General features: G+C 38.7%; 1 protein-coding gene across 4 annotated transcripts in view; it reads right to left on the reverse strand.

The window, feature by feature from the left end:
* Nucleotides 1–519: 519 nt before the first annotated feature.
* mcm8 (minichromosome maintenance 8 homologous recombination repair factor) overlaps nucleotides 520–26,802 on the reverse strand; it is a 35,251-nt gene continuing 8,968 nt past the window's right edge. Inside the window, exons 5-19 of one of the 4 annotated variants that reach the window (XM_072265541.1) lie at nucleotides 25,288–25,385; nucleotides 24,424–24,622; nucleotides 24,254–24,339; nucleotides 22,403–22,554; nucleotides 20,550–20,748; nucleotides 20,437–20,467; nucleotides 20,173–20,317; nucleotides 17,396–17,533; nucleotides 12,042–12,237; nucleotides 11,454–11,673; nucleotides 9,811–10,020; nucleotides 4,646–4,722; nucleotides 3,134–3,323; nucleotides 2,507–2,647; nucleotides 520–1,098 (exon numbers count right to left, since the gene is read on the reverse strand). In XM_072265541.1, the coding sequence (XP_072121642.1) occupies nucleotides 2,555–2,647; nucleotides 3,134–3,323; nucleotides 4,646–4,722; nucleotides 9,811–10,020; nucleotides 11,454–11,673; nucleotides 12,042–12,237; nucleotides 17,396–17,533; nucleotides 20,173–20,317; nucleotides 20,437–20,467; nucleotides 20,550–20,748; nucleotides 22,403–22,554; nucleotides 24,254–24,339; nucleotides 24,424–24,622; nucleotides 25,288–25,385 (2,034 nt within the window). In that variant the 3' untranslated portion in view covers nucleotides 520–1,098; nucleotides 2,507–2,554. Of the gene's footprint in view, nucleotides 2,648–3,133; nucleotides 3,324–4,645; nucleotides 4,723–9,810; nucleotides 10,021–11,453; nucleotides 11,674–12,041; nucleotides 12,238–17,395; nucleotides 17,534–20,172; nucleotides 20,318–20,436; nucleotides 20,468–20,549; nucleotides 20,749–22,402; nucleotides 22,555–24,253; nucleotides 24,340–24,423; nucleotides 24,623–25,287; nucleotides 25,386–26,802 lie in introns of all 4 variants that reach the window. The other 3 variants (XM_072265542.1, XM_072265540.1, XM_072265539.1) reach the window with 3 other exon arrangements.

Raw genomic sequence — 26,802 nt, forward strand, 5'->3', positions numbered from 1 at the left:
GTCAACACCGTCCACATCAGAAACCGGAAAAGGAAATGTGATTGTGTACCATTGTGAAATATACTGAACATGCCAACGAGGTAGCAGCAAAAGATGTGTGTCTGCGCGCACACACACACACACTCCTACCTTAGAGGGAACATTGTGCCCAGCCCAGAAGAAGCAGCTGTTTCTCATGAAAACAGCCCTTGTCCTAATGCTACTGTATAGTAGCATTACCTTATCTGATGCTAGGGAAACTCAGCAATACCTTGTCCTTTGTAACTTTCAAAAACACTGTCAGTGTGAGACAGAAAGTTGTGTGAACTCCAAATAAAATAACAATAATTTTCCAGGCCTAGGTCATGAATACACCAATCAATGCTGTTTTTCTCTAGTTATGGAGACAGAACAGCATTTTTATTCTCTAATAAATGTAAATAAACCAAATAAATGTAAATAATCATGTAGGTCAGATCACCCCCAAACTTAATGAAATGATTACAGACCATTTGTAAGTTCAAAATGAATAAGAGCAGGTTTAATTTTAAGGGTCTCAAAGTTACCAACTCCAAGTATTAACATCATTGAATTAAATCTTTTATACGGTATGAATTGTAAAATGGAAAAAAAATCCGTTTGCTTTTCCAGATTATATCTTCACATCTATAGTTGTGAAGTGGCGGGCATACTGACTGGCTGTATCACAGCGTGGTATGGAAACACCACTCCCTTTGAACGTAAAATCCTACAAAAAGTAGAGGATATGGTCCAGTTCATCATGGGTAAAGCCCTCTCCACCACCCAGTTCATGCTCTCTTCTCGCTGCTGCCATCAGGAAGGTACGGGAGCATCCCAATTTACATCACCAGCTTCAGGAACAGTTATTATGTCTCATTCATAGGGCTCTTGAACCAGAAGCGATAACTTTACTTCCCAATCACGGAACCGTTCCCACAAACTATGGGCTCGATATCTCATGCTCTCGATATTTATTTATTTATTTTCCTTTTTCCTTTGTATTTGCAGTGTTTGTTATTTTTTGCACACTGGTTGTCCATCCTGTTGGGTGTGCTCTTTCATTTAATCTATTGCGATTATTGGATTTACAGAGTACATCTGCAAGAAAGTGAATCTCAGGGTTGTATACAATGACATGTATCTACTTGGATAATAAACTTACTTTGAACTTTGAAACCTAAAATATCTGTATTCCACTTCTGAATTAATTTTTGTATTCCACTGAAAACTCAGATCATGTTTTCAAGTAAATAAAAACATGAAAGTCTAAATAAATTTATTACTCCGAACAATGTAAAGGTGTGGACATTAAATGTATTTCTAGCGTTAAATAAAATATAATTCCAGTATTTATTACACTCTCAAGATACAGTTCTATAATACTTACAGATGCTTTATCCAGTACATTTTTAAAAATGATAATCAGTCACAGTATTTTTGAATCAACTAAAAGCTGTTTGAATAAATGATAACTCATACTACTAATTATTAAAGTAACATTTCTGCAGTAATTAGATATGCATTTCCATTCAATAAATATGCAAAGTGACAAAATGTCATAATTCAGTGACATTTGCAATGTTTCTAAAACGGGAAAAATATTTTCTGATTTTTTTTGTCTTCCTTCACTTTTCATATATGCTGAAAACGTCTGGGTAGAAACCACTCCAAATGCCTCAAATCATGTACAACCCACATTTCCACAGTGGACCCCTACTTGTGGACAAGCACAAATAAAACTCAATTGAAGAAATAAAGTTAACTGACATGAAAGTTTGCTTTTTGAATTTGAGACAGGCAACATCAAACAGGCATTAAACTAATCCACACACTTGTTTCTGTCCCACAACTGATTTCAAAGTAATAGTTTATTACATATACTTTGGTCAAGATGTTCATGGTAGAAATTCTTAGATTAGTGCCACAAATAACAGGATAGTCTGACATACTTAAATCAGAAATTTCCATTATCAATTTAAACAGGTATTTATAATTGCAAACACAAAGACAAAATAATACAATTTAAAAATGGCAAGTAAATGTCTGCATATGGCCTAATTCCACCTGTTCTTTATCACCCCTTTGACAAAAGTCTCTGTTTACAAACTCAAACTTCTCTTTGTGATATTATGTTGATTATTTGTAGATTTCTAATTCTTCTCTCTCCCATGCAACATGTACATGATTTCTAACTTAAAAGACAGACTTGATGGAAGTAGAACACACTAACTTCTGGAGGGTCTCAGCAGGTCAGACAGCATCTATGGAGATGAAAAGAGTCAACAGTCTGGGCTGAGACCTTTCATCAGGACCCATGGAGGAATTTGTACCTCTCCATAGATGCTGCCTGACCTGCTGAATTCCTCCAACATTTTGTGTGCATTACTCTGGATTTGCAGCATCTGCAGAATCCGTTGTGTTTATGAATTCCTGATTATATAATTTCAGCTTCTTTTGCCTTTGTTTTGTTTTGACAAGGTTAAAACAATTCAACAAAGGTACTTACTGTCGGAGAATCCTTAGTCAGCAAGGTAGACTACTGATTAGCCTGCAATTACATAGTTTGGAGTTGATAAAGCCTTGCACCCTTTTTTAACAAGTAGCCCTGGTCATTCAAAGAGTGGACAAATCCTTCGAAGTCAGATACCTGCATAATTTAAGACAATATAGTGGATTTTAATCTTGATCTGTGGTTACTAACACCGCAAGATCAGCAAAGCACCTTAAACATACAAGGTATTCCAAGGCTTTTTGCAGAGAAATACAATAAGGAAACATCAGAATTTAAAAAATGAGGATATTGAGATTCAGAAGAATTCACCAAGGTTAGGTGAAAAAGATAGGCTTGCAAGAGGTTTGAGGAGAAAAATGATTTGAGGCAACAGTTTCTAAGAAGAACCAAAATAACTTCCAAGTTCCACCAAAGGTGGGCTGAGAGAGCAGTCAGAAATTGCAATGTTGAATCAAGATGAGGCGGGTATGGAATGTAAAAGAATAGGGAAGACATGAAGGGAAAATAACTAAAGGACACAACAAATATAAAAAAAACAAATATCATTTATGCACTTATAAGCTTAGGGTATCTAAATTCATATGCCAAGCACCATATTTTTAAATTACAAGAAAGATTTACCTGTATTTGTATTTCTCTTGCTATTTCTTTGAGTTGGTGAAATTCAAAAATAGTTCTACAAGTCTGTTCTGCTATTCTGTTCAAAACAGCCACAAATCGTTTTGCCTGGGATCGTTTGCTCATACCAGATCCGTGCTGTGAGCGCTGAAAATCTAATCTTCCAAACTCATCAGAGAAAGTATCTAATAAGCTGTGAAAACAATGAAAATGATTTACTGCAACAAAAGAAATACATTAATGTGATAAAATAAATTATAAAGCATGCAATGTGGAACTGCCCAAACAAAAATCAACATGGCAGAAGTGAGTTAATGGAAGTTGTCTTTTAAGAATTTTAGTGTATAACTTTATTGATAAGGTATGACTGCCAAAAAAGATTAAGTAAATTTAATTGGCTGCAATGCGAAGCAAGGCATTTGATCTTTTGTTAACCACAGGACTTTTAAATTTGTTTAGTATAGAATCTAGAATACTAGTGCTGACTTTTATACATTTCTTAATATACTGTCTTATCTGATTAGGAAATTCCAATTTCTTAATGATCTGTGCCACCATTCAAAGTACTCCAACAAACTATCAATTTATATTTATTAGTCAGTTAATCCTATTACACTCTTAAATGGGGCTTTACAAAATTTTCAGAAGCTTCTTGCCACTCTCCAAACTACTAACATAGTAAAAATCAGGCCAATTCATACTATGTCAAATCCCAGAATCAGGAAAACCTTTGTCAGTTCTAAAGCACAATAACTTTCTGCTTTACTTCTCCGATGCTTTCTTGCAATCTTAAATTTTTATAAAAATCTTTGAAATAATTCACCTAATAGCATTCAACTAAACAGTACTAATTCTAACAAGAATCTTCTAGATTCATCAAATCAGTCATGGAATTAAAATGTTCATTCTGTTTCTCTCACAACTGATCCCACCTGACTTACTGGGTGCTTTCAGGATTTTCTGTTTTTATTTCATATTTCCTGAATATAAAGTTTTTTTTATTCACTGCCAACATTAAATACAATTATGAGGAAAAACTGAATTAGCCTATCTTCATAACTTAAGTTTCATAATGTAGCCTTGTATATTTTGCTCTTTAATTTCTACTTCTCATCCTGTAAAACAACATTTACAGGATATTCGCAAACACGAGGAATTCTGCAGATGCTGGAAATTCAAGCAACACACATCAAAGTTGCTCGTGAACGTAGCAGGCCAGACAGCATCTCTTGGAGGAGGTACAGTCGACGTTTCAGGCGAGACCCTTCGTCAGTCCTGAACTTTGATGTTTACAGGATATTTTCAAGTTTATTGAAAATACCTCAGTAAATATATTTAACACAAGATTGAATAGATTTTTGCCAAGTAGGGGAATTAAGGATTATGGGGAAAAGGCAGGCAGCTGATGAGTCCATGGTTAGGTCAGCCATAAACTTATTGAATGGTGGAGCCGGCTCGATGGGCCAGATGGCCTACTCCTGCTCCTATTTCTTATGTTCTTATTTGAAAGATTACCTGTGTTTCATGATATCCACAACATCCTCTGCATCACATTTTGATGCAGTTTCTCGAAGTTCTAATCTTGCTCTTGCCTTTGAAACAAAAATATAAACCAAGATTTATTTTCTAATATCTATACATATCAAACTGAACTAAACAACAAAGTATTCCCTACATAGAATGTGGTACAGCTATGCTTAAGATAACACTATTGATGACAGAAAACTCAGCCTGTTCCAAATATTTCAGGAGAGGATATCACTAATTTAATCACGAAGCACTTCACAAAAAGAATATTAAGGATCAAGATTAAAATAACCAGCAAAACACTTTTAATGAGACCATGGAAGATGAGGTTCAGATTGAGATTTAAGAACAATGAGTCAGAAAACTGCATCAATTCAGTTGAAAACATTGTTAATAATGGTGTACTGGAAGGAGTCTCAATGAGACCTTACCTATTAGATTTACCCTCCCAACCTGCACTCTGGACTACCAGTTTTGCCACTACATCTTAGGTTCAGGAACATCTACTTTCCTACATTTATCACTTTCTTGAACTGACCTGCATAACCCTAATTCTACCTCAGCAACAGAATACAATGGACTATCTCTTGTTTCTAATTGTTTTGCATGGTATTTTTCTTCACTGTTCATAATTGTCCATAATTCATGACTAATTTATGCTTTCTGTGTACTTTGAATCTCCATATATGCCTGCAATACTGCTGTAAGTTTTACATTGTATCTGTACTTCACCATGCTTGTGCATACAACAAAAAACATACAAATAAGTCCAGGAGAGAAATTCAGTAACTTATACCTTCATGATAGTGCTGAAATAAACGTAATTTTTTTCAAATTCATAAGCAGTTGTTAGGAAACTTTAGCAAGGTAAAGAAATGCTATGAGACACGACGCCAGAAATTAAAATTTGGGAGGACTAGAATTTAACAACTTGTAGCTCCAGAGACTGGTGAATCTTAAATAGCACCAGATAATCTCATATTCATCTCTAAAATATGAATACATAAAACTTGTCAAAGGAAATGAATCTGCATATTGGTCATTTGTTGTTGTTGTTGTTGTTCGTCCTTCTAAGTCGAAGATGACCATGGCTTAAAAGTCAAATGGGAGATTGGTGGCTGTGGGTCCGGAGGTGACTGATGAGGCCAATCCGGGCCCTGAATGCTCGCCCACATGTGGGACACAAGTGGGTGGGTGCTGTTGTGGCAGTGGATGCTGCTCGGGCCTTGCGCACAGCACGCTTTCGTTGCGCCTCGATGATGCGCCTGACTTCAACTGCACGGGCTCCTGTGGTGATCTTGCTGCGCCAAGCTGGACGGTCGAGGGCAAGCGTCTCCCACGTGGTGATGTCGACACCCAGGCCTTTGAGAGACGCTTTGAGGCAGTCTTTGTAACGTTTCTTCTGCCCCCTGACTGAGCGCTTGCCCTGACACAGTTCTCCGTACAGCAGCTGCTTAGGCAATGGGCTGTCTGGCATTCTGACCACATGTCCAGCCCACCTGGCTTGGGCTTTCAGCAGGAGGGTGTAGACGCTGCAGAGCCCAGCTCGTTCCAGGATTTCTGTGTCGGGGACTTTGTCCTGCCACCTAATGTGGAGGAGTCTGCGGAGACAGCTCAGGTGAAAGTGGTTGAGCTGTTTGGCGTGTCTGCTGTAGACAGTCCAGGTCTCGCTGGTGTAAAGGATGGTGGTAAGGACCACTGCACAGTAGACCTTCAGCTCTCCGCTCCCAGATGTTCTCACGGAGTCTCCCAAAGGCGGCGCTGGCTTTGGCAATCCTGTTGTTGACCTCAGCGACTATGTTCACTGCGCGAGAGAGTATGCTGCCCAGGTAGATGAAGTTGTCGACTGGCTGGAGGTTCTGGCCCTTCACCGTGATGCGCAGCTCCTGGTATGGCTTTCTTGGGGGAGGCTGGTACATAACTTCGGTCTTTTTGGTGCTGATAGTGAGACCGAAGTTGTCGCAGGCTTGTGAGAAGCAGTCCACTTCACGCTGCATCTCCTGCTCTGTGCTGGCGTTGAGTGCGCAGTCATCAGCAAACAAGAAGTCTCTGATGACAGTCTCTTGCACCTTTGTAACTGCCTGCAGGCGCCTAAGGTTGAACAACCTGCCGTCAGTTCTGTACCTGACGTGGATTCCTTCTTCGTAGTTACGGAAGGCATCTGTCAGCATGGCAGAGAATACCATACTGAACAGAGTCGGGGCAAGAACGCAGCCTTGTTTGACGTCATTTGTCACTGGGAAGGCCTCCGACTCGTCACCATCATCCAGAACTTTCACCATCATACCATCGTGGAACTGCCGGACGATTGTGATGAACTTGCTGGGGCAGCCAAACTTCTCCATGATCTTCCACAAGCCTTCTCTGCTGACCGTATCAAAAGCCTTGGTTAGATCGACAAAGGTCACGAAGAGGTCACTGTGTTGCTCCTGGCATTTTTCCTGGAGTTGGCGCGCAGCAAAAATCATGTCCGCGGTCCCACGTTCAGCACGGAAGCCGCACTGGCTTTCTGGGAGCGGACCTTGCTCAAGATGTTGGAGAAGGCGGTTGAGCAGGACGCGGGCCAGAATCTTCCCCCGCAATGGACAAGAGGGAGATGCCTCGGTGGTTGTCGCAAGACTGGCGGTTGCCTTTCCTCTTGTAGATGTGGACTATGCTGGCATCTTTCAGCTGTTGCGGGACCTGTCCCTTTTTCCACATGGACTGGAAGAGTACAGTCAGCTTTTGCATCAAGACAGGGCCTCCTGCTTTGTATACCTCAGCAGGGATTGCATCGGGTCCTGGCGCTTTGCCACAGGAGAGTTGCTTCACTGCCTTCCTGACTTCATCTACTGTGGGGAGGGTGTCGAGGTTCTTGTTGATCTCTACCTGGGGCAGGCAGGCATTTAGTAGTAACTTTATTTTAAATATTTTTAAAAAACTGGATGACTGAGAATTCCAGACTTCCTCTGGCAGCTGAAACCGGGGAAGGGTGAGTCCATGAGTGAAGTGACTTTGCAGCATTGTTTCTGGATCAGTAAGTACATAATCACCTGACCATCTAATTTCCCATTTTGACCCCAGCTGTTGACCCAGACCCCACGCAAACATGGGGATGTATATCCAAAATCTAAATCCTCCTTCCTCACACCATATCTGCGGCTCTTATCAGCCATGACCTCTTTAGAAAAACCTCCAATCCAAAAGGCAGAATTTACTCATATAAGTCACAACTTTATACTTTGAATAAGACTCAAAAACATGACCTGTTACAAGATCAAAATGTAGAACAAGGAAAATGGAAGACTCTGACATAATTATAAACTTTGTTTCTTTACGTCAAATGTAAAATAAGCATCACCAGACACGCCAAGAACATTACACGCACTCGATTAAAATTAAGAACTTACTCCATGAATTGCAAAGCCCACAATTTTCCTCTCAAGTCTTTTGTGCATTTGACACCTGAAAAGCTATCACAAGCTATCCACTCTTTAAGGAAGGAGGGGGGAAAAAATAGGAAATTATAAGCCAATAACCCTGACTTTAGGGTTGGAAAGATGTTGGAGTCCGTTAGTAGCTGACTGTGGGAAGCAAAAAGTGGGAATAAAGAAGGCCTTTTCTGGTTGGATGCAAGTGACAAGTGGTTTTCCACAGGTGTTGTACTGGGACAGCTTCTTTTACATTATATGACAATGATTTGGATGACAGAATTGATGGAATTATGGCCAAGTTTCAGGACGATAAAAGATAAATGGAAGAGCAGGTATTGTTGAGAAAGCATGGAGTCTGCAGAAGGACTAAGATTAGGAGAATAGACAAAGAAGTGGCAGACAGAGAACAGTGTAGGGAAGTGTATAGTCATGCACTTCAGTTGAAGGAACAAAGGTATATATTATTTCCTAAATAGGAAGCAAACTCAGAAATCAGAGCTGTAAGGGGACTTGGAAGTCCTCATGCAGGATTCCCTAAAGGTTAACTTAAAGGTTAAGTCAGTGGTAAAGAAGGTAAATGCAACGTTAGCATGTATTTTGAGAGGATTAGAATACAAGAGCAAGGATGTAATGCTGAGGCTTTATAAGGCATTGGACAGACTGCATTTGGAATATTATGAGCAGTTTAGGCCCCTTATCTAAGAAAAGATGTGCTCGCATTGGTGAGGGCCCAGAGAAATTTCATGAGAATGTTCCTGGGAATGTAAGATTTAACATACGAAGTGCATTTGTTAGCTCCGGGCCTGTACTCGCTAGAGTTTAGAAGAATGGGGGCAGGGTGATTTTATTGAAACCTATTGAATATTGAAAAGTCTAGAGTGGACGTGCAGAGGATGTTTTCTTTACAGAGGAGTCTAACAGCAATGAACACAGCCGCAGAATAGAAAGACATCCTTTTAGAAGAGATGAGGAAGAATTTCTTGAACCAGAGGGTTGCGAATCTATCAATTTCACTGCTACAGACTGCTTTGAAGGACAAGTCATTGGGCATATTTAAAGCAGAGGTTGATAGGTTCTTGGTTAGTAAGGGAGTCAAAGGTTACAAGGAAAAGGCCAGATAATGGGGTTGCGAAGGATAACAAATCAGACATTATAGAATGGTAGAGCCTACTTGATGGGCCAAATAGCCTAATTCTGCTCCTGTATCTTAACTTCTTATAGAAGTAGGAAACCTCTATGAATTTCAATTGCACGTATATACATGGGCTACATCTGAAGAAACAACTTTGCCCAGATAATGAGAGACATGCTTTGGCATAAGTAAAAAGAGGATCTGTCAGAGAATCTGGTGCTGAAAAACAGCTTTCGGTTGGGTTTACTCTTAAAATTAAAAATATAATGCTCAGAATGACTCTTGATTAATGACCCCCCCCCCCCCAAACCCAACTGCTTGATCCATTATCCCACATAACTAAATATGACACCCACCCTCTACAATTTTGAGGGTCCCCACTTACCTTGATCATGCCTCTTCTTCACAGCCCTTAGTCTAAAAGCAGAGTGTATGGTTTTGTCTACTGGTAAGAAGTAAGTCTTGTACAACACATACACAAGAGAATTTGTAGTTTCAGGCACTCTTAAGGGAAAAAAAATCTGTTGGCCCATTGAAAACTTCCCACTGAACTCATCCTTCCAGGCACCAAAGAATGTTTTAGCTTTTGAAAAGACATGCATATTTACCTCTGTGAGCCTTATAAGAGACTCCAGCTGTCTTGTGGTAATTGGAGTACTATCTGGGCCTTGATTTTGTCTTCTCAACTCTAGGTAAAACTCTTGCAGTACTTGAGCTGCTTCAGCTGATAACTTTGGACAAACATAATGACGCGCATATCCTACATATTTTCTTAGTAACTGATGAGGTATAGGATCAAAATTTTCTCCAGAGGAAACCTTTCAAACACAAACAGAATGTTATACTGTGAAGGTAATAGACATTAGATGTTTACAATTAATTATGGAAAATGACACCCCCAGTCAACAGGATGTACCTAATAAAGTAGCCACTAAGTTTGTATTCTTAGCCCACCCACTTCAAGATTTGATATGCTGTGTTTTCAGAGATGCTCCTCTGCACACCACTATTGTAACATGTGGTTAACTGAGCTACTGTTGCCTTCCTGTCAGCCTGAACCAGTCTGGCCATTCTCCTCTGAATTCTCTCATTAACAAGACATTTTCACCCATAGAACTGCAACTCAGTGGATTTTTTTTTTGTTTTTCGCATCATTCTCTGTAATCCCTAAGGGCTGTTGTGTGTGAAAGTCCCAGCAGATCAGCAGTTTTTGAGATACTCAAACCACCCCACCTGGCACCAACAATCATTCCATGGACAAAGTCACTTAGATCATACTTCTTTCCTATTCTGATGTTTGGGTCTGAACAACAACTGAACCTCTTGAACATATCTTTTATACATTGAGTTGCTGACACATGATTGGCTGATTAGATATCTGCATTAATGAGCAGGTGTAGACATGCACCTAGAAGTGGCCACTGAGTGTATATGCTTAAGTAGACGCAGAAGATTATTCAGTTTCTGAAATTCAATTCTGTTGGGACAGTAAAATGCACTAATGCTACATTATTGCACATTTATTGCTGCTGACAGGAAATTAATTTACAGACATGTGTATTCAATTATCCAAAAAGATACTTGTTTCAAATACAGAATGCTACTTCAGTGGAGCTTAGACAATCATAAAAGTCACAAAAATAGATTAATATGAGATTTTAGTTTTATGGGCCAGTACTCAATTACCTGGATCCTTAATTTCTAAATCCACATTGTTTCCCATTTCTTACTAAGTGACAATTGTCCAGGTCTCATGGAACAGTACTGCCTTCTTGGCACGTAGCTACAGCAGACATTAAAAACTATGAATTACGTATAAGTGCAGAAAAATCATCCTTTATTCTGTCCGTTATCCGTTATCAACCTAAACATCATTCTTCGAAATACATTATGAAGCTCAACTATGAATCTTATATATCTTATCCACACACCTGGTGAAAGGTACAAATGTACTAATTATGAAAAGATTTTGTTGTGCCTCCACACTCTAAACTTGATAAAAATTTATATCCAGACACCAACAGTGAAAGGATACATCCTCACCCAATGTAATGTACATTATCCCAGAAATTTTTTGATTCTAAATTTTGAAATTTTAGCAATTCCATTACAATTTCAGGTTTGGGTTATTGGCTGTTAAGAATTTAATACTTTAATTCCAATGCTGGTTAGGTGCTGCCTTAATCATGATTATTATATAATTAGATATCAATAAATATTAATAGTTTCATTATTTCTGCATGTGTCCTACCTTTAATCTGTCAGATAAAGGTCTATCTGATGCATTTTCAAGAAATGAACCATTTAAATCTTGTGTGCTTTGACGTGATATTGTGGCGCCGCTGAAGACTGCATTCTTCCCAGCATGCAAAGCCATCACATGTTCCGAGATAAGGTTGTCGTGATCTTCATTTGGAGTATCAAGCAGAATAAATACCAAATCAAACCTTGAAAGAAGGGCACTTCCCATTCTACAATATTAAATATAAAAATGTACTGTAGATATGAAACACCATTGTTATTTGTCTATAATTTCTTACCAAAAATGCAGTATATGATTCACACTGACTGCCATGCTTAGTATTAATCTACACAAAAAAAATCATATAGTTATCCTCAGGAAGCAATTTTTCCTCAAAAATACAACAAAATTTTACTATTTGAAACTTCAAGACCCTAAATTTAGTTCCCTCTAATTAATAAGGCTTAAGGAAAAGTGATAAGAAATTTGTAAGGAGAAATAGAACTATTATACAAGACAAAATGATATAGATTACATATACAGTATTATATATTATGGAATAATGGAAGGGCTGCCCGACACATAAGCAGAACTTACTTCAAATTCTCAGACACTGTTTTAGCTTTACTGTAGTGACCTCCTACTGGATTTGCAGCTGCAAGGATTGAAGTTCTGGCTGGTAAATTGCAAACAATTCCAGCTTTAGCTAGACTAATACTTTGTTGCTCCATGGCTTCCAGTAAGGCCTGATGTTGGTTTCCCATTTTATCAAATTCATCAATACAGCAAATCCCTGAAATGTGACAGAGAAAATTTAGTAAAATAACCTAACAGAAGAAATTTTAATTATACCAAAATGATTGAATAATACTTGTAGCTTCTGGCAAACTGATAACCCTACAATAATACAGACACAAGAAGGTCTGGAGGTGCTGGAAATCTTGAGCAACATACGGATAATGCTGGAGGAAATCGATATTGCAGGCAGCAGCAACTACGGATGGGAATAAACAGTCGACATTTTGGGGTGAGATCCTTCATCAGCACTAGAAAGAAAGTTTGGGGGTGGTAGAAGCCAGAATAAGGCAAGGGAAGGAGGAGGAATACCAGCTGGCTGGTGATAGATGAGACCAAGTGAGTGAGAATGTGTGTGAGTGGATGGAATGTATGATGTGAAAAACTGAGGCGGTGGATGGGAAGAGGTAAAGAGCTGAAGAAGAAAGAATCCAATAGGAGATGGCGTTGAACCATGCAATACAGGGAAGAGGGTAAGGAACACAAGAGAGGCAATGGGAAAGCTATGAAGGTGAGGGAAGGGAAGAGGGGAGAGGGTGGAAGTTCTATTTTACAGATCTTAATTCATGGAATAGTTTCTTAATTTTCCCTTTATTTTGCCACCTTTATTAGGAAGATGAAAGGTGCAGAAATATCCAACAATGATGAAATAGCAAAACCAGAAATGGATCCTCAAATTTGAATGGCTGTTTTCTCCTCACCTTTTCCTGCCTTTAGGAAAATAATCTCACCATTCCTTCAATCTTTACTTATAAACTTTATCCCAGATAAATTCATTCTGTAGTGTTTCCAATGTCTTGTCGAAACACAGAACTTTTCACCAAATTAAAGTCAACAAGCACAGAAACAGTCCTTCAGCCGACCAAGCTTATGCTCCCTTTCATAATCGTTCTATATGATTTCTTTTTTATTCTCCCCATTTCCAATACACTATACCAATCACTTACACAGTGGTGGGAATTTACAGTCGCCAATTAACGTACTGACAATGCAACTTTGGGACGAAGGTGGAAAATTAAGCAACCAGAATAAACCCATGCAGTCACAGAGGAATTGTCAAACACCACACAAACAGAACTTGAGGTCAGCATTCATCCTTAGAGTAAAAGGCAGTGGCTGTGCACAGAGGGACAAATAGTTACTTGCAAATGTGATTTCTTTATTTTGTATTCTCTGCCCCAAAATAAAAGTATCCCATACACTTTTCTCAGCTTCTTCACCAAGCTCATCTCAAAGATCAAAGTGTAAATTTATTATCAAACTACATATGTCACCATACAGAACCCTGAGATTCATTTTCTTGCAAGCATTCATAGTAAATACAAAGAAAACCAATAAAATCAATAAAAGACTGCACCCACTAAGACAAACACCGATGTGCAAATAAAAAAAGAGAAAAAAAACAATAGTGCAGGTTGAGTAGCCCTAATGCTTGCCGCCGGAAGTGGTTCAGTGTTTGGATATAGTTGGATTTTGGAATATATAATGAAATATATAGCTTGGGGTTGGCATAATTTCCAACTCTGACTTTATGTGTTACTGGTAGCAGTCACTGTCTTACACTTGTTCATCACACATATGTACCTAACAGTAAAAATTATTTCATATTATTAATATAATAAAAATATATTGTCCACAGGGTAACAAAAGCAGCACAGCAGCATTGGAAGAATACCTGAATCAGCTGTTCAACAACAAACAACGGCAGGCTTTCAGTCTCCACTTGTGATGCTGTGTTTTGATTAACAAGTTACAGTACACTGCATTTGTATTTTACTTTTTTTTAGGTTTTATGTAAGGTATAAAAACAATCAGTATTACATACTTGATCTGAAGTTAGATTTTCATCAGTAATGCTCTTCACAAACATCAATAAATTTCTCTGCTGCTTCGTCATCAGCAGATGCTTTATCTTTAAAAATTTTTTAATATTTTAAATTTGATGCCTTGCCTTTTCTTAATTTCTGTAACCAGCATGCTGAATACTCACAATTGCCTTCAATTTTCAGTTTGCTTGTTTCATGATCAGCATACCATTAAGCGGCATATGTTTAGTCTGATGCTGATGAATTCATTCTTTCAATGCACGATCGATTTCATTTTTCACTTTATGCAGTATTTTTCCTTTTTATTAATTTCTGTTCATTACGTATGTGCGGTCACTTCTCAGAAATGTTTGTGGTGTAGAGACTTGTGCATCACATGGGAACCTTCCTAGCACCTTGTGGAATTTTTCATTTGTAAAGCTGTCAGCCACTCAAAAAATTTTTGAATTTGGAATTTTGGATAAGGGATACTCAACCTGTAATAATAAATAAATAAGCAATAAATTTGAATAACATGAGATGAAGAGTCCTTGAAAAAGAGTCTATAGATTGTGGGAACAGTTCAGTGATGGAGTAAGTGAAATTAACTGAAGTTATCCCCTCGGGTTCAAAAGCCTGATGGTTGAGGAGTGATAACCGTTCCTCAACTTAGCGGTGTGGGCCTTGAGGCTCCTGTGCCTCCTTCCTAAAGGCAGCATCGAGAAGTTCATGCCCTGGATGGTGGGGTCTTTGATGATGGATGCTGCTTTCTTGTGACAGTGGTCCACGTAAGATGTGCTCAATGATGGGGAGGGCTTTACCCATGATAAACTGGGCCTTATCCACTACTTTTTGTTGGCTTTTCTGTTCAAGGGCATCGGTGTTTCCATACTCAGCCGTGAAGTAACCAGTCAGTATACTCTCCACCACACATCTATAGAAGTTTTAGATGACATACCAAATCTTCACAAACTTCTGAGAAAGTACAGGTATTGCAATGCCTTCTTTGTAATGACACTTACATGTAGAACCCAGGACAGATCCTCTGAAGTGTTAACACTGAGGAATTGAAAGTTTCTGACCTTGTCCACCTCTGATCTCTCAATGAGGACTGACTTATGGAACTTCAGTTTTCTCATCCCATAGTCAATAATTAACTCCTTGGCCTTGCTGACACTGAATGAGAGGCTGTTGTTGTGGCTTCTCAGCCAGATTTTCAACCTGCCACCTTCAGGAGGCAGGCATATTGAGCAGGTGAACAAGTTGAGCAGTATGGTACCCAACAAAGAGCTGGGGAAGGGGTTCCACTGAATGGGATCTTCAGAAGGAATTGTGATTTTTTTTCTTTTGCCTACTCTTATATGATACTTTTCTGCATTACTGTGTGCAATTATGCATCAGAAATTTAATATGTTAACTTCCAGCCACATTTGTTGCACATGTTAAGAGCATTTTTGTTTTTGAGTACTGGCATTGAAATTGCAGTGAACCCTAAGCAACATGTTAATTCAATACAAGGGCATTCAGTTGGAATAGCCCTTTATTTGTGATGACGTCATGTGCAATAGAGATTCCTCTAAATCAGGAAGTTGAAACAGAAGTTTCTCTTTAGGACTGCTGTCTCAGCATAAAGTGAAGGTAGCGCGGGTGGGGGGGGAAGGATTGTAGAGCTGTTGGGGTCAAGCGACAGTCCATAGAAAAGGAAAAGAGGTTGGGTGCCAGGAAGTTGGCAGTAAAAATCTGAGGGCATTGGCAGTGGAGAAACAGTGAAGTCTAGGAGAAAATCCAAAGAAAAACAACACTGGAAAGGTAGTGCAGTAACTCAGCAGGTGGAGCTGCTGTCTCACACCTTCAAGCACCTAGATCTCTGGTGCTGTGTACAGTTTGCATGTCTGCCCTTCACCCCTCACTCCCTCTCAGTTTCACTTATCACATACCACCTTCCACTTCTTCCTTCCCTCCCCCCTCATTCTTGCTCTGACTTCTCATCTTTTTCCAGTCCTGATGAAGAGTCTCGGCCCAAAGCATCAGTTGTTTACTCTTTTCCATAGATGCCACCTGGCCTGCTGAGTTCCTCCAGCGTTTTGTGTGTGTTTCTTGGTTGTATTTACTTTGTGACTATGAGATGGGGCAGGGAATGAAAAAGCAACAACACAGCTTTGTAATGTTATTACATAGAACAAAATCAGGATCAGGTTTATTCTAACGTTCATACAGTATGTTGCGAAATTTGTTGTTTTGTGGCAATAGTGGAGTGGAAGAAAAAAATTACTTCAAGTTACAATAAATTTATAGTGCAAAAGAGAAATAGTAAGGTCGTGTCATGGGCTAATGGACTGTTCAGAAATCTGATGGTGAAGGAGAAAAGGCTGTTCTAAAATGCTGAGTGTGGCTCTCCAGTTCCTATGCTACCTCCCTGATGGGTGTAATGAATATATGTCCCGGAGGGTGAGGGTCCTTGATGATGGATGCTGCCTTCTTCAGGAACTGTCCTTTGAAGACATCCTCCATGCTGTGGAGGGTTGCACCCACGATGGAACTGGCCAAGTCGGCATTCCTCAGCAAGTCAGTCCATGGCTTCCCCTGCCGCCGTGATGAGGCTACACTCAGGTTGGAGAAACAACACCTTGTATTCCATCTGGGTAGCCTCCAACCTGATGGCATGAACATCAATTTCTCAAACTTCCAGTAAATGCTCCCCCCGCCCTCTTCACCATTCCCCCATTCCGGTTTCATTTTCTCATCTTATCTTCTAACCTGCCTATCACCTCCCTCTGGTGCTCTTCCTCCTTCTCTTTCTTCCATGGTCTTCTACCCTCTCCTATCAGATTCCTCCTTCTCCAGCCCTTCATCGCTTTCACTAATCAACTTTCCAGCTCTTTACTTCACTCCTCTCCCCCTCCCGGTTTCACTCATCATCTACCACCCTGTACTTCCTCCTCCCCTCCCCCCCACCTTCTTGCTCTGACTTCTCATCTTTTTCCCCAGCCCAAAATATTAACTGTTTACTCTTTTCCATAAATGCTGCCTGGACTGCTGAGTTCCTCCAGCATTTTTTGTCTGTTGCTCGGATTTCCAGCATCTGCAGATTTTCTTGTATTTGAAATACTACCAAGAATTCTATTTGAAATCTACCGTTCTTAGCACATTGCACCTAGTTTCCTGTTTCATTTAAATAACTGGCAATTATTAACAGACAGCATCTCACAGACTGATGAATTAGACTAAATTAATTTTACAATTCTTAAACACTCAACTATGTACTGGGATGAGAAATACATTCAATGAACTTGCAGTTGTATTGTAATACCCAAGTTTTACAATATTATCAATATCTAATTTGTGAATTACCTTGATCGCCAAGTACAAGAGCCCCTGCTTCTAATGCAAAATCTCCTGATCCACTGTCCCGAGACAAAGTGACAGTAAGGCCTGAAGTGGTGGTGGTGTTGCCACAGACATATACTCCCCGTGGGGCAATATTGCATACTGCCTAAGAATAAAATTAGAGTAGGTATTCAAGTAGAAACTGTAGCTTAGCATACAGTGCTAAATTAACACCACAGTTACGCAGTCAATAGTCAGTAAAATCAAGAGAGCAAACTTGCTCACAGGTATTAAATCTTAGTACTTATTAAGCTTTTAATATTTCACAGTACACTATTTTTAAAAAGTATTCTCAACTAAATTTTTTAAAGGCATCCGTTAGTCTTGTGAGACCATGGATCTACGCCTGGAAAGTTTTCACTCTCCAGGGCGCAGGCCTGGGCGAGGTTGTATGGAAGAACAGCAGTTGCCCATGCTGCAAGTCTCCCCTCTCCACGACACCGATGTTGTCCAAGGGAACGGCATTAGGACCCATACAGCTTGGGACCAGTGTCGTCGCAGAGCAATGTGCGATTAAGTGCCTTGCTCAAGGACACAACACGTTTCCTTGGCTGGGCTCGAACTCACGACCTTCAGGTCGCTAGTCCAATGCTTTAACTACTTAGCCATGTGGCCACTCTCAACTAAATAAATCACATAAAATGCTCAACTATCCTACAGGGAACATCTGACTAAACAGAACAAAATAAATTTAAGGTATATAAATACAGATTTATTTTTTAACATCTACAACAGGTCCTTGATTTTAATGATATAACCTACAAGAATGGCATTCAAATTATAACATATCTATTTAACCATTTTCAGCCATTTACCAGGCACAGCTGTGTATTTCACCAATGAAAAAAGACCATTAAATTATTCTGAAATACTACTGCATGAGGAATCAACATATATGAAGTTACTTCATCAATATTTTATCTATAATAAAGGGTGCAATTCATATGCAATACATAAAAAGTGCTGGAGGAATTCAGCAGGTCTTGCAGATCTATGGAGTGAATTCTATTGAAGACCTATACATAGAGGGACGGTTTGCAACATTTAGTCTGCTGAAAGAGAAATTTGAGCTGCCTCATTTGCACTTTTTTCATTACTTACAAATTGGACACTACATTCAATCTAAGATATGTAATTTTTAAATCCTTCCAGGGAAACATATGTTTTTTGATATTTTAAAGAACCCTCCTGACTCCAGGCATCTCGTTTCTAAGTTCGTACTTTTGTTTGATAATTGCACTGTAGCGTTTACTGCAAAGATTAGAGACGCCTGGAGAGAGGAGTTGGGCATTGAATTATCTGAAGCTGCCTGGTAGAAGTGTTTGTCTATGATACAGGCTTGCCCTGTTAACAGCAGACACCAACTGATCCAGTTTAAAGTTGTCCACCGTCTCCATTACTCTAAAGTTAGATTGCACAGGATTTACCCTCCTGCCTCGCCAATGTGTGATAGATGCCAAGGGATGGAAGCCACGTTGTCACACACCTTTTGGTTTTGCCCATTATTGACTGGATTTTGGTCCAAAATATTTGACTGGTACTCAAAGGCCTATAAAAGATCATTCCCCTTGAAAGCTGGTCTCGCTATATGTGGCTGCTCGCAATCTACTATTTGTTTCCCCACAGCCATACAACAGTCTCTGATGCCAGGGATGATTGTTGCCAAAAGACTTATCTTGAGGGAATGGAAATCACCTTCTCCCCCTTCATTTCGCAGATGGATGGCTGATATGGTCTCAGTCATACAGATGGAGAAACTTAGGTTCTTGAGAACCAATTCAATTAAAAATTTTCAGCTATCTGGGATTCATTTCTTACCTACCTGGACGAGGCCGGGGGCGGATGAGCAATTTCTCACCAGCTGATTTCTCACGGCCCTCATTTGAGATTTAATGTTTAGTATTTTTGAGCATTTTGCACAATAGGCATCCCTCTAATGTTATGTCTTTTTTTTTGTTTATTTCATTTTTATACATGTCTGAGCTGGTACGTTCTTGTTGATTTCTTTTTTTTTGAAAATTTTTAAAATAAAGTATTAAAAAAAAGAAAAAAAAAGATCTATGGTGGGAAATGAACAGTTGATGCTTAGAGGCAAGACCGTTCATCAGAATCTCTTGTGGCACAAATCATAATGGGTATCAAATTGCTTAAATGTGCTTTGTTTCATAAGTGAGGTTGATAATGCAGAGACAAAAAAAATCCAGGAATCTTTTTTCCTAACAGTGCACTTAGTTTGCCCATTATAACCTGCTTTGGAATCAGCATGTCTCATTTGTATACTGAACTTTATCCAATGGTCCAATGAAAACAAACTAAATTGAACAGCATGAAAACTTAGGTTTTCTACAGTGCAATAGTATTAGCAGACACAGCAATGTAGAATTCAGTGGTGGGATTAAAGAACAAGAAACACATTCAGCAAAAAAAAAAAAAAAAAAGATACTATCGTAGTCCTGCTCTCATTTGCTGACATCCATTCTGGCTGAAATTTTTAGTTGTAAGATATCAGTTTGAGAAAAATCAGTTAGACATCCTCATCTTAAAAATACATTCAGCCTCTAAAGATATTTGATATTGATATGGAACCAGTATCAGATGGCAGCTGACTCTCCAGCTGCTGTGCCTTAGTCCACAACTCAAGAATAAAAAATGTTGAAGATATTTTGTTTTAAGGAAATTATTTATGCAAGTCTGATAATGGTCAAGTTTTGCTTCTAAAGGAGATACCTGTACTTTAATACTTGCCTGTAAGAGTTGGCTTTTTCCAAGTCCAGGATCACCAACTATCAGCACATGAGGATCACCTCGAACAGGAATACGATTTTTATCATCCACATATTTTTGGCAGCCTCCAAAGAGTGCTAATACTAATCCTGCTTTGACAAGCTACAAATAATGAAATAATTATTTATCTGTTGTTTAAGTTGTATTAAAAATGCTGAATTAAATATGTTTGAACAGGGGATAAAGTTGTGACTTTTTAAAAACTATACTGACACACTCACCTCATGACCATATATGGCAGGACATAATGAACTGCAAAACAAAATATAAATGTATATCTTTAAAATTGTGCAATTATTCTGAAAGGCAATTAAAGATGTAAGAATCAACATACTTAACAAATAACTTGAGAAGATTTTCTTCAGCCTGAATCTCTTGAATTGCATAAAGATCTTTAAGTGTAAACTCCATGGAAGATGAATCACCAGAAACTTCTTCAGAACTCATGTTCCTCCGTCCTTTACTATTACTTATAGAGTTGGCCTCAATATACAAGAGAAACATGCATTTGTCATCTTTGTTTTTAGATTTTCCTGAAGAGATATCAAACAGAATAATTAGTGCATAGATAAAATATAGAGGACGAGTATATTTTCCTTGAACCTAGTCACAGTTAACCAAAAGAATGAATGGAGTAAAAATTGCACAGGCTAGGAACAGTCTCCCACATTGATGTGATTTTCTGTATGCATCTGGTAAAGAATTCTACCAATTTCAAGCAGCTTTTCTGGAATATAAATGTGGGAAACCCCAAGTATTACTTAGCCCCTATAATTTGTTTGATTCAGAAACTGCCGCTAAGGGCACAATTTCCTTTATTATATCTACATGCAGCCAAAAATGACATCTTTGGCATAATGAACTCACCAAATGCACCATTTTTTTAAGCTGAAACATATCTCAGTGATTTAGGTTGCATTGAAAAATTAACTGGATGACTTACTGCTTTGAAGCACCCTCCATTCAAATCAGTTTTCTGATAGTAAAACCCATAAGACATAGGAGCAGAATTAGGCCATTCAGCCCATCGAGTCTGCTCTGCCATTCCATCATGGCTGATCCTGGATCCCACTCAACCCCAGACTCAGGAGCACTTAGTTTGGACCATTCTTTCTTTGCTTTGGCATTCTAGATTAGCATTTGGAGTGTGGTGTAGAGTATTAGTTTCTAACTAAACTATCATTCTAGTACACATCACTAACCTAGATTATTTGAATCTTGTACAATAGAATCAGTTGCAAAATTCAACACTATCTGTCTTTAAAGAACGACACTTTAGATTGAAAATACTTTACTAAATTCTTTCAAACAATCTTACATCATTTCTGATTGCTATGAAAGTTTCAAAGGAAATAATGTGGCAAAACAAGTTAGTTGGAAGTGTTAAATAATTTGAGTGCATAATATGTTGACAGGGGAAAAAACACTGAATGCAGCAATGGCACAAACACAGAGAATCGCTCACAGTGATCAAGATGAGAAGCCAGTTTCTCAGAAAATGAGAAAAATGGCAGACATGGTGGACTGTCAACAAAACTTTCAGGTTTTAAACCTTCCACAGTGGTGAGGGTCATTTGGTAAATAGTGAGACCTGAGTCTGGGGCTGGATAGGCCCAGTTTTAGAACTACAAAGATAATGAAACAACCCTACCCTCAGGTCATCAATGTTGACTGTTACCCTATTCAGTCCCTAGTCCTACCATCAGTGTTAAAATGGAAACATAAGAGAATGCAGGTACTGAAAACTGGAGCAAAAAACAAACTGCTGGAGGAACTCAACTGGTGAAGCAGCATCTGTGGAGGGAAAAATGCTGGATTGAGACTCTTCATCTGGACAGTATGATGATTGAGGAGGACAAGAGAATATCAACAGGAGTGACAGGACGACATGATATGAGGTTTTAAAAAAATATAAGATATCCTATCGCCCCACAAGCTTCAGTAAACAAATCTGCCAACTGTTTTTTTGAAAATTATTGGTATTAATAAATGATCAATATTACTTTTCCAGTTTGTTTTGTCTGTAATAGGGTGCAAACTTTTACCATTCCTCCAGCAATTTTGGATAGGAGTTTATGCATAAAGCATTACCAATGGATGGATTTTTTTTGCAATAAGCAACCTCAAAATATAACTGAATTTGGTAGCAAGAAAAAGATATACAATTTACTTGAACGTCAGTCATACCTTCACTACTATTTGCCACTTTGACAATCCCTGTGACAGTTACCATATCACCCGGAACACAACTGTCTACCAAGTCCTGAACAAGTTCACATTCTATAGTTCGAGGAATTCTCCCAGCCTCTCGCTTATCATCTGATGCAAGTTCTTGGAGTCTGTGTAACAATAAAATACAATACTTTACCTAAATTTTAAATGGGTTTTCCAGGCTGAAATATTTGTCCCCGTGTGCATACGAGAAGTAAATTAGTACTTCTACTTTTAAGATTTTCTTCTTGGAAACAAGTCAATTCTACCACATTTCAAGTACAAACTGGAGCTCTTTGACATAGAAAGCACCACTGCCATTAACATATACATTAAGAAGGAAACAACATAGTGAAAATACTGCTGATTATTTCAACATAATATAAACGTAACAGGCTCAGGCAAAAATAAGTGAGCTACCCAGATTCAGGAAAGAATGAAGAAAAAATTAGTTTTTTTTTCTGGATAGAATGACATTAAGGACAAAGTTGTTTTGTGAAAATTTTCAGACACATGCGCTCACTGAAGCACTATGTAGGACCCAATAATTTACTATCAATAGAAAACTACCTCCTCCCTTCCTCACTTTGGCCAAATCATACCTTCCCCATCACAGACTAAAAGAAAGTAATTCTACTGGCTCTCCATCCTCACCAACCCACTGTGCTAATACAATTACCTCTAACATTGATATATGATGAAATGCTTCTCATTTAATGTACAGAACAAAATTAAACCAGGGCTTTAGATGTCCTTCAATTTTCTCAATTTCAATTTTTCTTTTCAATCTTCCCAATAAAGACAATCAAGCTAAAATAATTACAATTTCTTTTCTAATTTGTTTCCATTGAAGGGATAAATTGAATCACAAGTCATCCCTGATTGAATACTTATTCATGTGATGACACAAAGGTTGGGGGTGTTGTGGATAGTGTGGAGGGCTGTCAGAAGTTACAACGGGACATTGATAGGATGCAAAACTGGGCTGAGAAGTGGCAGATGGAACTCAACCCAGATAAGGGTGAGGTGATTCATTTTGGTAGGTCAAGTATGACAGTAGAATATAGTATTAATGATAAGACTCTTGGCAGTGTGGAGGATCAGAGGGATCTTGGGATCTGAGTCCATAGGCCACTCAAAGCTACTGTGCAGGTTGACTCTGTGGTTAAGAAGGCATACGGTGCATTGGCCTTCAGCAACCATGGAATTGAGTTTAAGAGCCGAGACATAATGTTGCACCTATACAGGACCCTGGTCAGACCCCACTTGGAGTACTGCGCTCAGATCTGGTCACCTCACTACAGGAAGAATGTGGAAACTACTGAAAGGGTGCAGAGGAGATTTACAAGGATGTTGCCTGGATTGAGGAGCATGCATTATGAGAATAGGTTGAGTGAACTTGGCCTTTTCTCCTTGGAGCGGCAGAGGATGAGAGGTGACCTGATAGAGGTGTATAAGATAATGAGAGGCTTTTTCCCAGGGCTGAAATGGCTAACACGAGAGGGCACAGTTTAAGGTGCTTGGAAGTAGGTACAGAGGAGATGTCAGGGGTAAGTTTTTTTTTAAAAACGCAGAGAGTGGTGAGTGCGTGGAATGGGCTGCCGGCAACGGTGGTGGAGGTGGGTACAATAGGGTCTTTTAAGAGACTCCTGGATAGGTACATGGAGCTTAGAAAAATAGAGGGCTATGGGTAACCCTAGTAATTTCTAAAGTAAGTACATGGACACACCATTGTGGGCCTAAGGGCCTGTATTGTGCTGTAGGTTTTCTATGTTTCTATGTATAGTAACTTCAAACAGAAATGCTAAAACTCAATAGTTCACTTACTTGATAGATTGCCAGTCTACCGTAACTGTTAATGATGAACTTCTATTCGGTGTAAATGATCGACTGCGACAATCAGGTGCCAAACACTAAATAAGATTTTTATAATCAGTTTAGACATTTAATCACCAATTTATCAGTACTTTTTCTCTGCAAAATCGTAATCCAAATACCTTTGTTGGGAGTGTGTATTTTCCATCAGGAAGAGGTAGACTTTGAATATCGCCACATGTATTGCACAAAAAAGCCATTCTAGTACAAAAAGGTTTGACGTTGCTGACACGGACAACAGTTCCGCGCAAAGAAATATACTTTCCATAGCAATTAGCTCGCAAATTTTTTAACAATGTCAAAGGCTCATAGTTATAGACCCTAAAAACGAACAAACATTGCATTAGTTATATATATATTTTCTTAATTAAAATAAAATCTTTCAGATATATTTTCACATATCTTAGTTTTCTACATCTTTACGCAGATTTTCTGGAAAAATTACAAATGCAAAATTTGAACTTATAATATCACGCTAGTAGGAAGGTGATATGGTGACCAGACATCACAAATAAACAAAGTAATACTTAGCTTTCCTTCCAGCACATTCATATATATATATATATATATATATATAGTAGCATAAAATATACATTAGGTGAACAGCTTAATACTTAAAACAAATCATACATAATCACAAGAATAGTATATATTCAACTCAAATTTTATGTCATATTGCTATGTACAATGGCATCAGTGAACATTAAATTGTGAAAAATATTATTTGGGATAACATAGCTGAGGCATAGATAGCTTCCTTATCTGAAATGTTCTGAACTAGTGTTAATAATAGCAAGTGTTTGGCAAAGTGCTTCTATTAATGAGTCTAACCAAAAACCCTTGAAAGTTTGATCAATGACTCTGGTATTTGCGCCAGACATGGTATTACCGAAACCTTTCCACTAGTCATCAAAAATACAACTTTCAAGAAAATATTTTCATTTCTTGTTGTTCTTGTTGTTCAAATTCTTGTTGTTTCAACATACCGTACATGAATGAATGGAACATTTACAATTGCAGTCTCTTCACTTGGTAACCCTTGCTCCAACTGAGCTGCTTGCTTTTCCAGATCTCTAGTTATTACCTGAATTAATGTAGTATACAAAGTTAGAGTCATAGAAAAGTAGAGCACAGAAACAGAGTGTTCGGTACTTTTAGTCCATACCAAACCATTTAAACTGCTAGTCTCATCAACCTGCATCCGGACTATAGCATCTAATACCCCTGCCATCCATGTACCTATCCAAACTTCTCCTGAACATTTAAATTGAGCTTGCATGTACCACTTGCGCTGGCAGCTCGTTCAACACTCTTACAATTCTCTGAATGAAGAAGTTTCACCTCATGTTCTTATTAAAGTTTTCACCTTTCACCCTTAATCAATGGCCTCTAGTTGTAATCCTTTCCAAACTTAGTGGAAAAAGCTTGCTCACATTTGCTTGATCTATACCCTCATAAACTGTAAATCTCTGATCGATTTTCTACATTCTAAGGAATAAAGTCCTAAACTATTTAATCTTCCCTTATAACTCAGGTCCGCTGAGCCAGCAATATCCTTGTAAATTTCCTCTATACCCTGTCAACCTTTTTTACATCTTCCCTGTAGGTAGGTAACCAAAACTGTACATAATACTCCAAATTAGACCTCATCGACATCTTATCCAACTTCAACATAACATCGATTTTCTGTACTCAGTACTTTGGTTTATGAAGGCCAATGAGCCAAAAGCTTTCTTTATGACCCTATCTACCTGTGTCAGCACTTTCCATGAATTATGGACCTGTATTCCCAGATCCCTTTGTTCTACCACACTCCTCAGTGTCCTACTGGTGTTGATTTTAATCAACATTTCGATGACAAATTCTGCCACCTTCAGAGTTTATCATTGAACTGTTGGTTAAAATTGATACTTGTACCCGGCTGAAAGCCCGAGAAGAGTTTATTCGTTAAATACACCGGGAAATCAGTAGACCCCTTTTCAGATTTGACAAACTCTGTCCCATCTAGTTCTTTTATGGTATCTGAGTCCCAGTCGATTTGTGGATAGTTAAAATCAACTATTATAACAACCTTATGTTTCTTGCAACAGTCTGCGGTAAAATTCTTCCTCTAAATCCCTAGGACTGTTGGGTAGTCTATAATATAAACCAATTAATGTGGTCATACCTTTCATATTCCTTAGTTCCACACATAAAGCCTCACTTCAATCTGTCCTGACTGAGCACTGCCATGACATTTTCCCTGACTAGTAACCACACCCCCCATCCCTCCCGCTCTGTCGATCTAAATCAACAGAACACCAGAATATTGACTGCTAGTCTTGCCCCTCCTGCAACGAAATCTCACTAATGGCTACAAAATATTAATTCTATGTGTTGATCCATGCCCTGAAGTCATTTGCCTTTCCTACGATACCTCTTGCATTGAAATACACACAGTTTGGGCCAGCTGGTGGCGCAATGATATCGGTGCCGGACCCGAGAGTGCAGGTTCCCGGGTT

This window comes from Mobula birostris, chromosome 8, assembly GCF_030028105.1.
Source record: "Mobula birostris isolate sMobBir1 chromosome 8, sMobBir1.hap1, whole genome shotgun sequence".
NCBI classification, from domain to species: Eukaryota; Metazoa; Chordata; class Chondrichthyes; order Myliobatiformes; family Myliobatidae; genus Mobula; species Mobula birostris.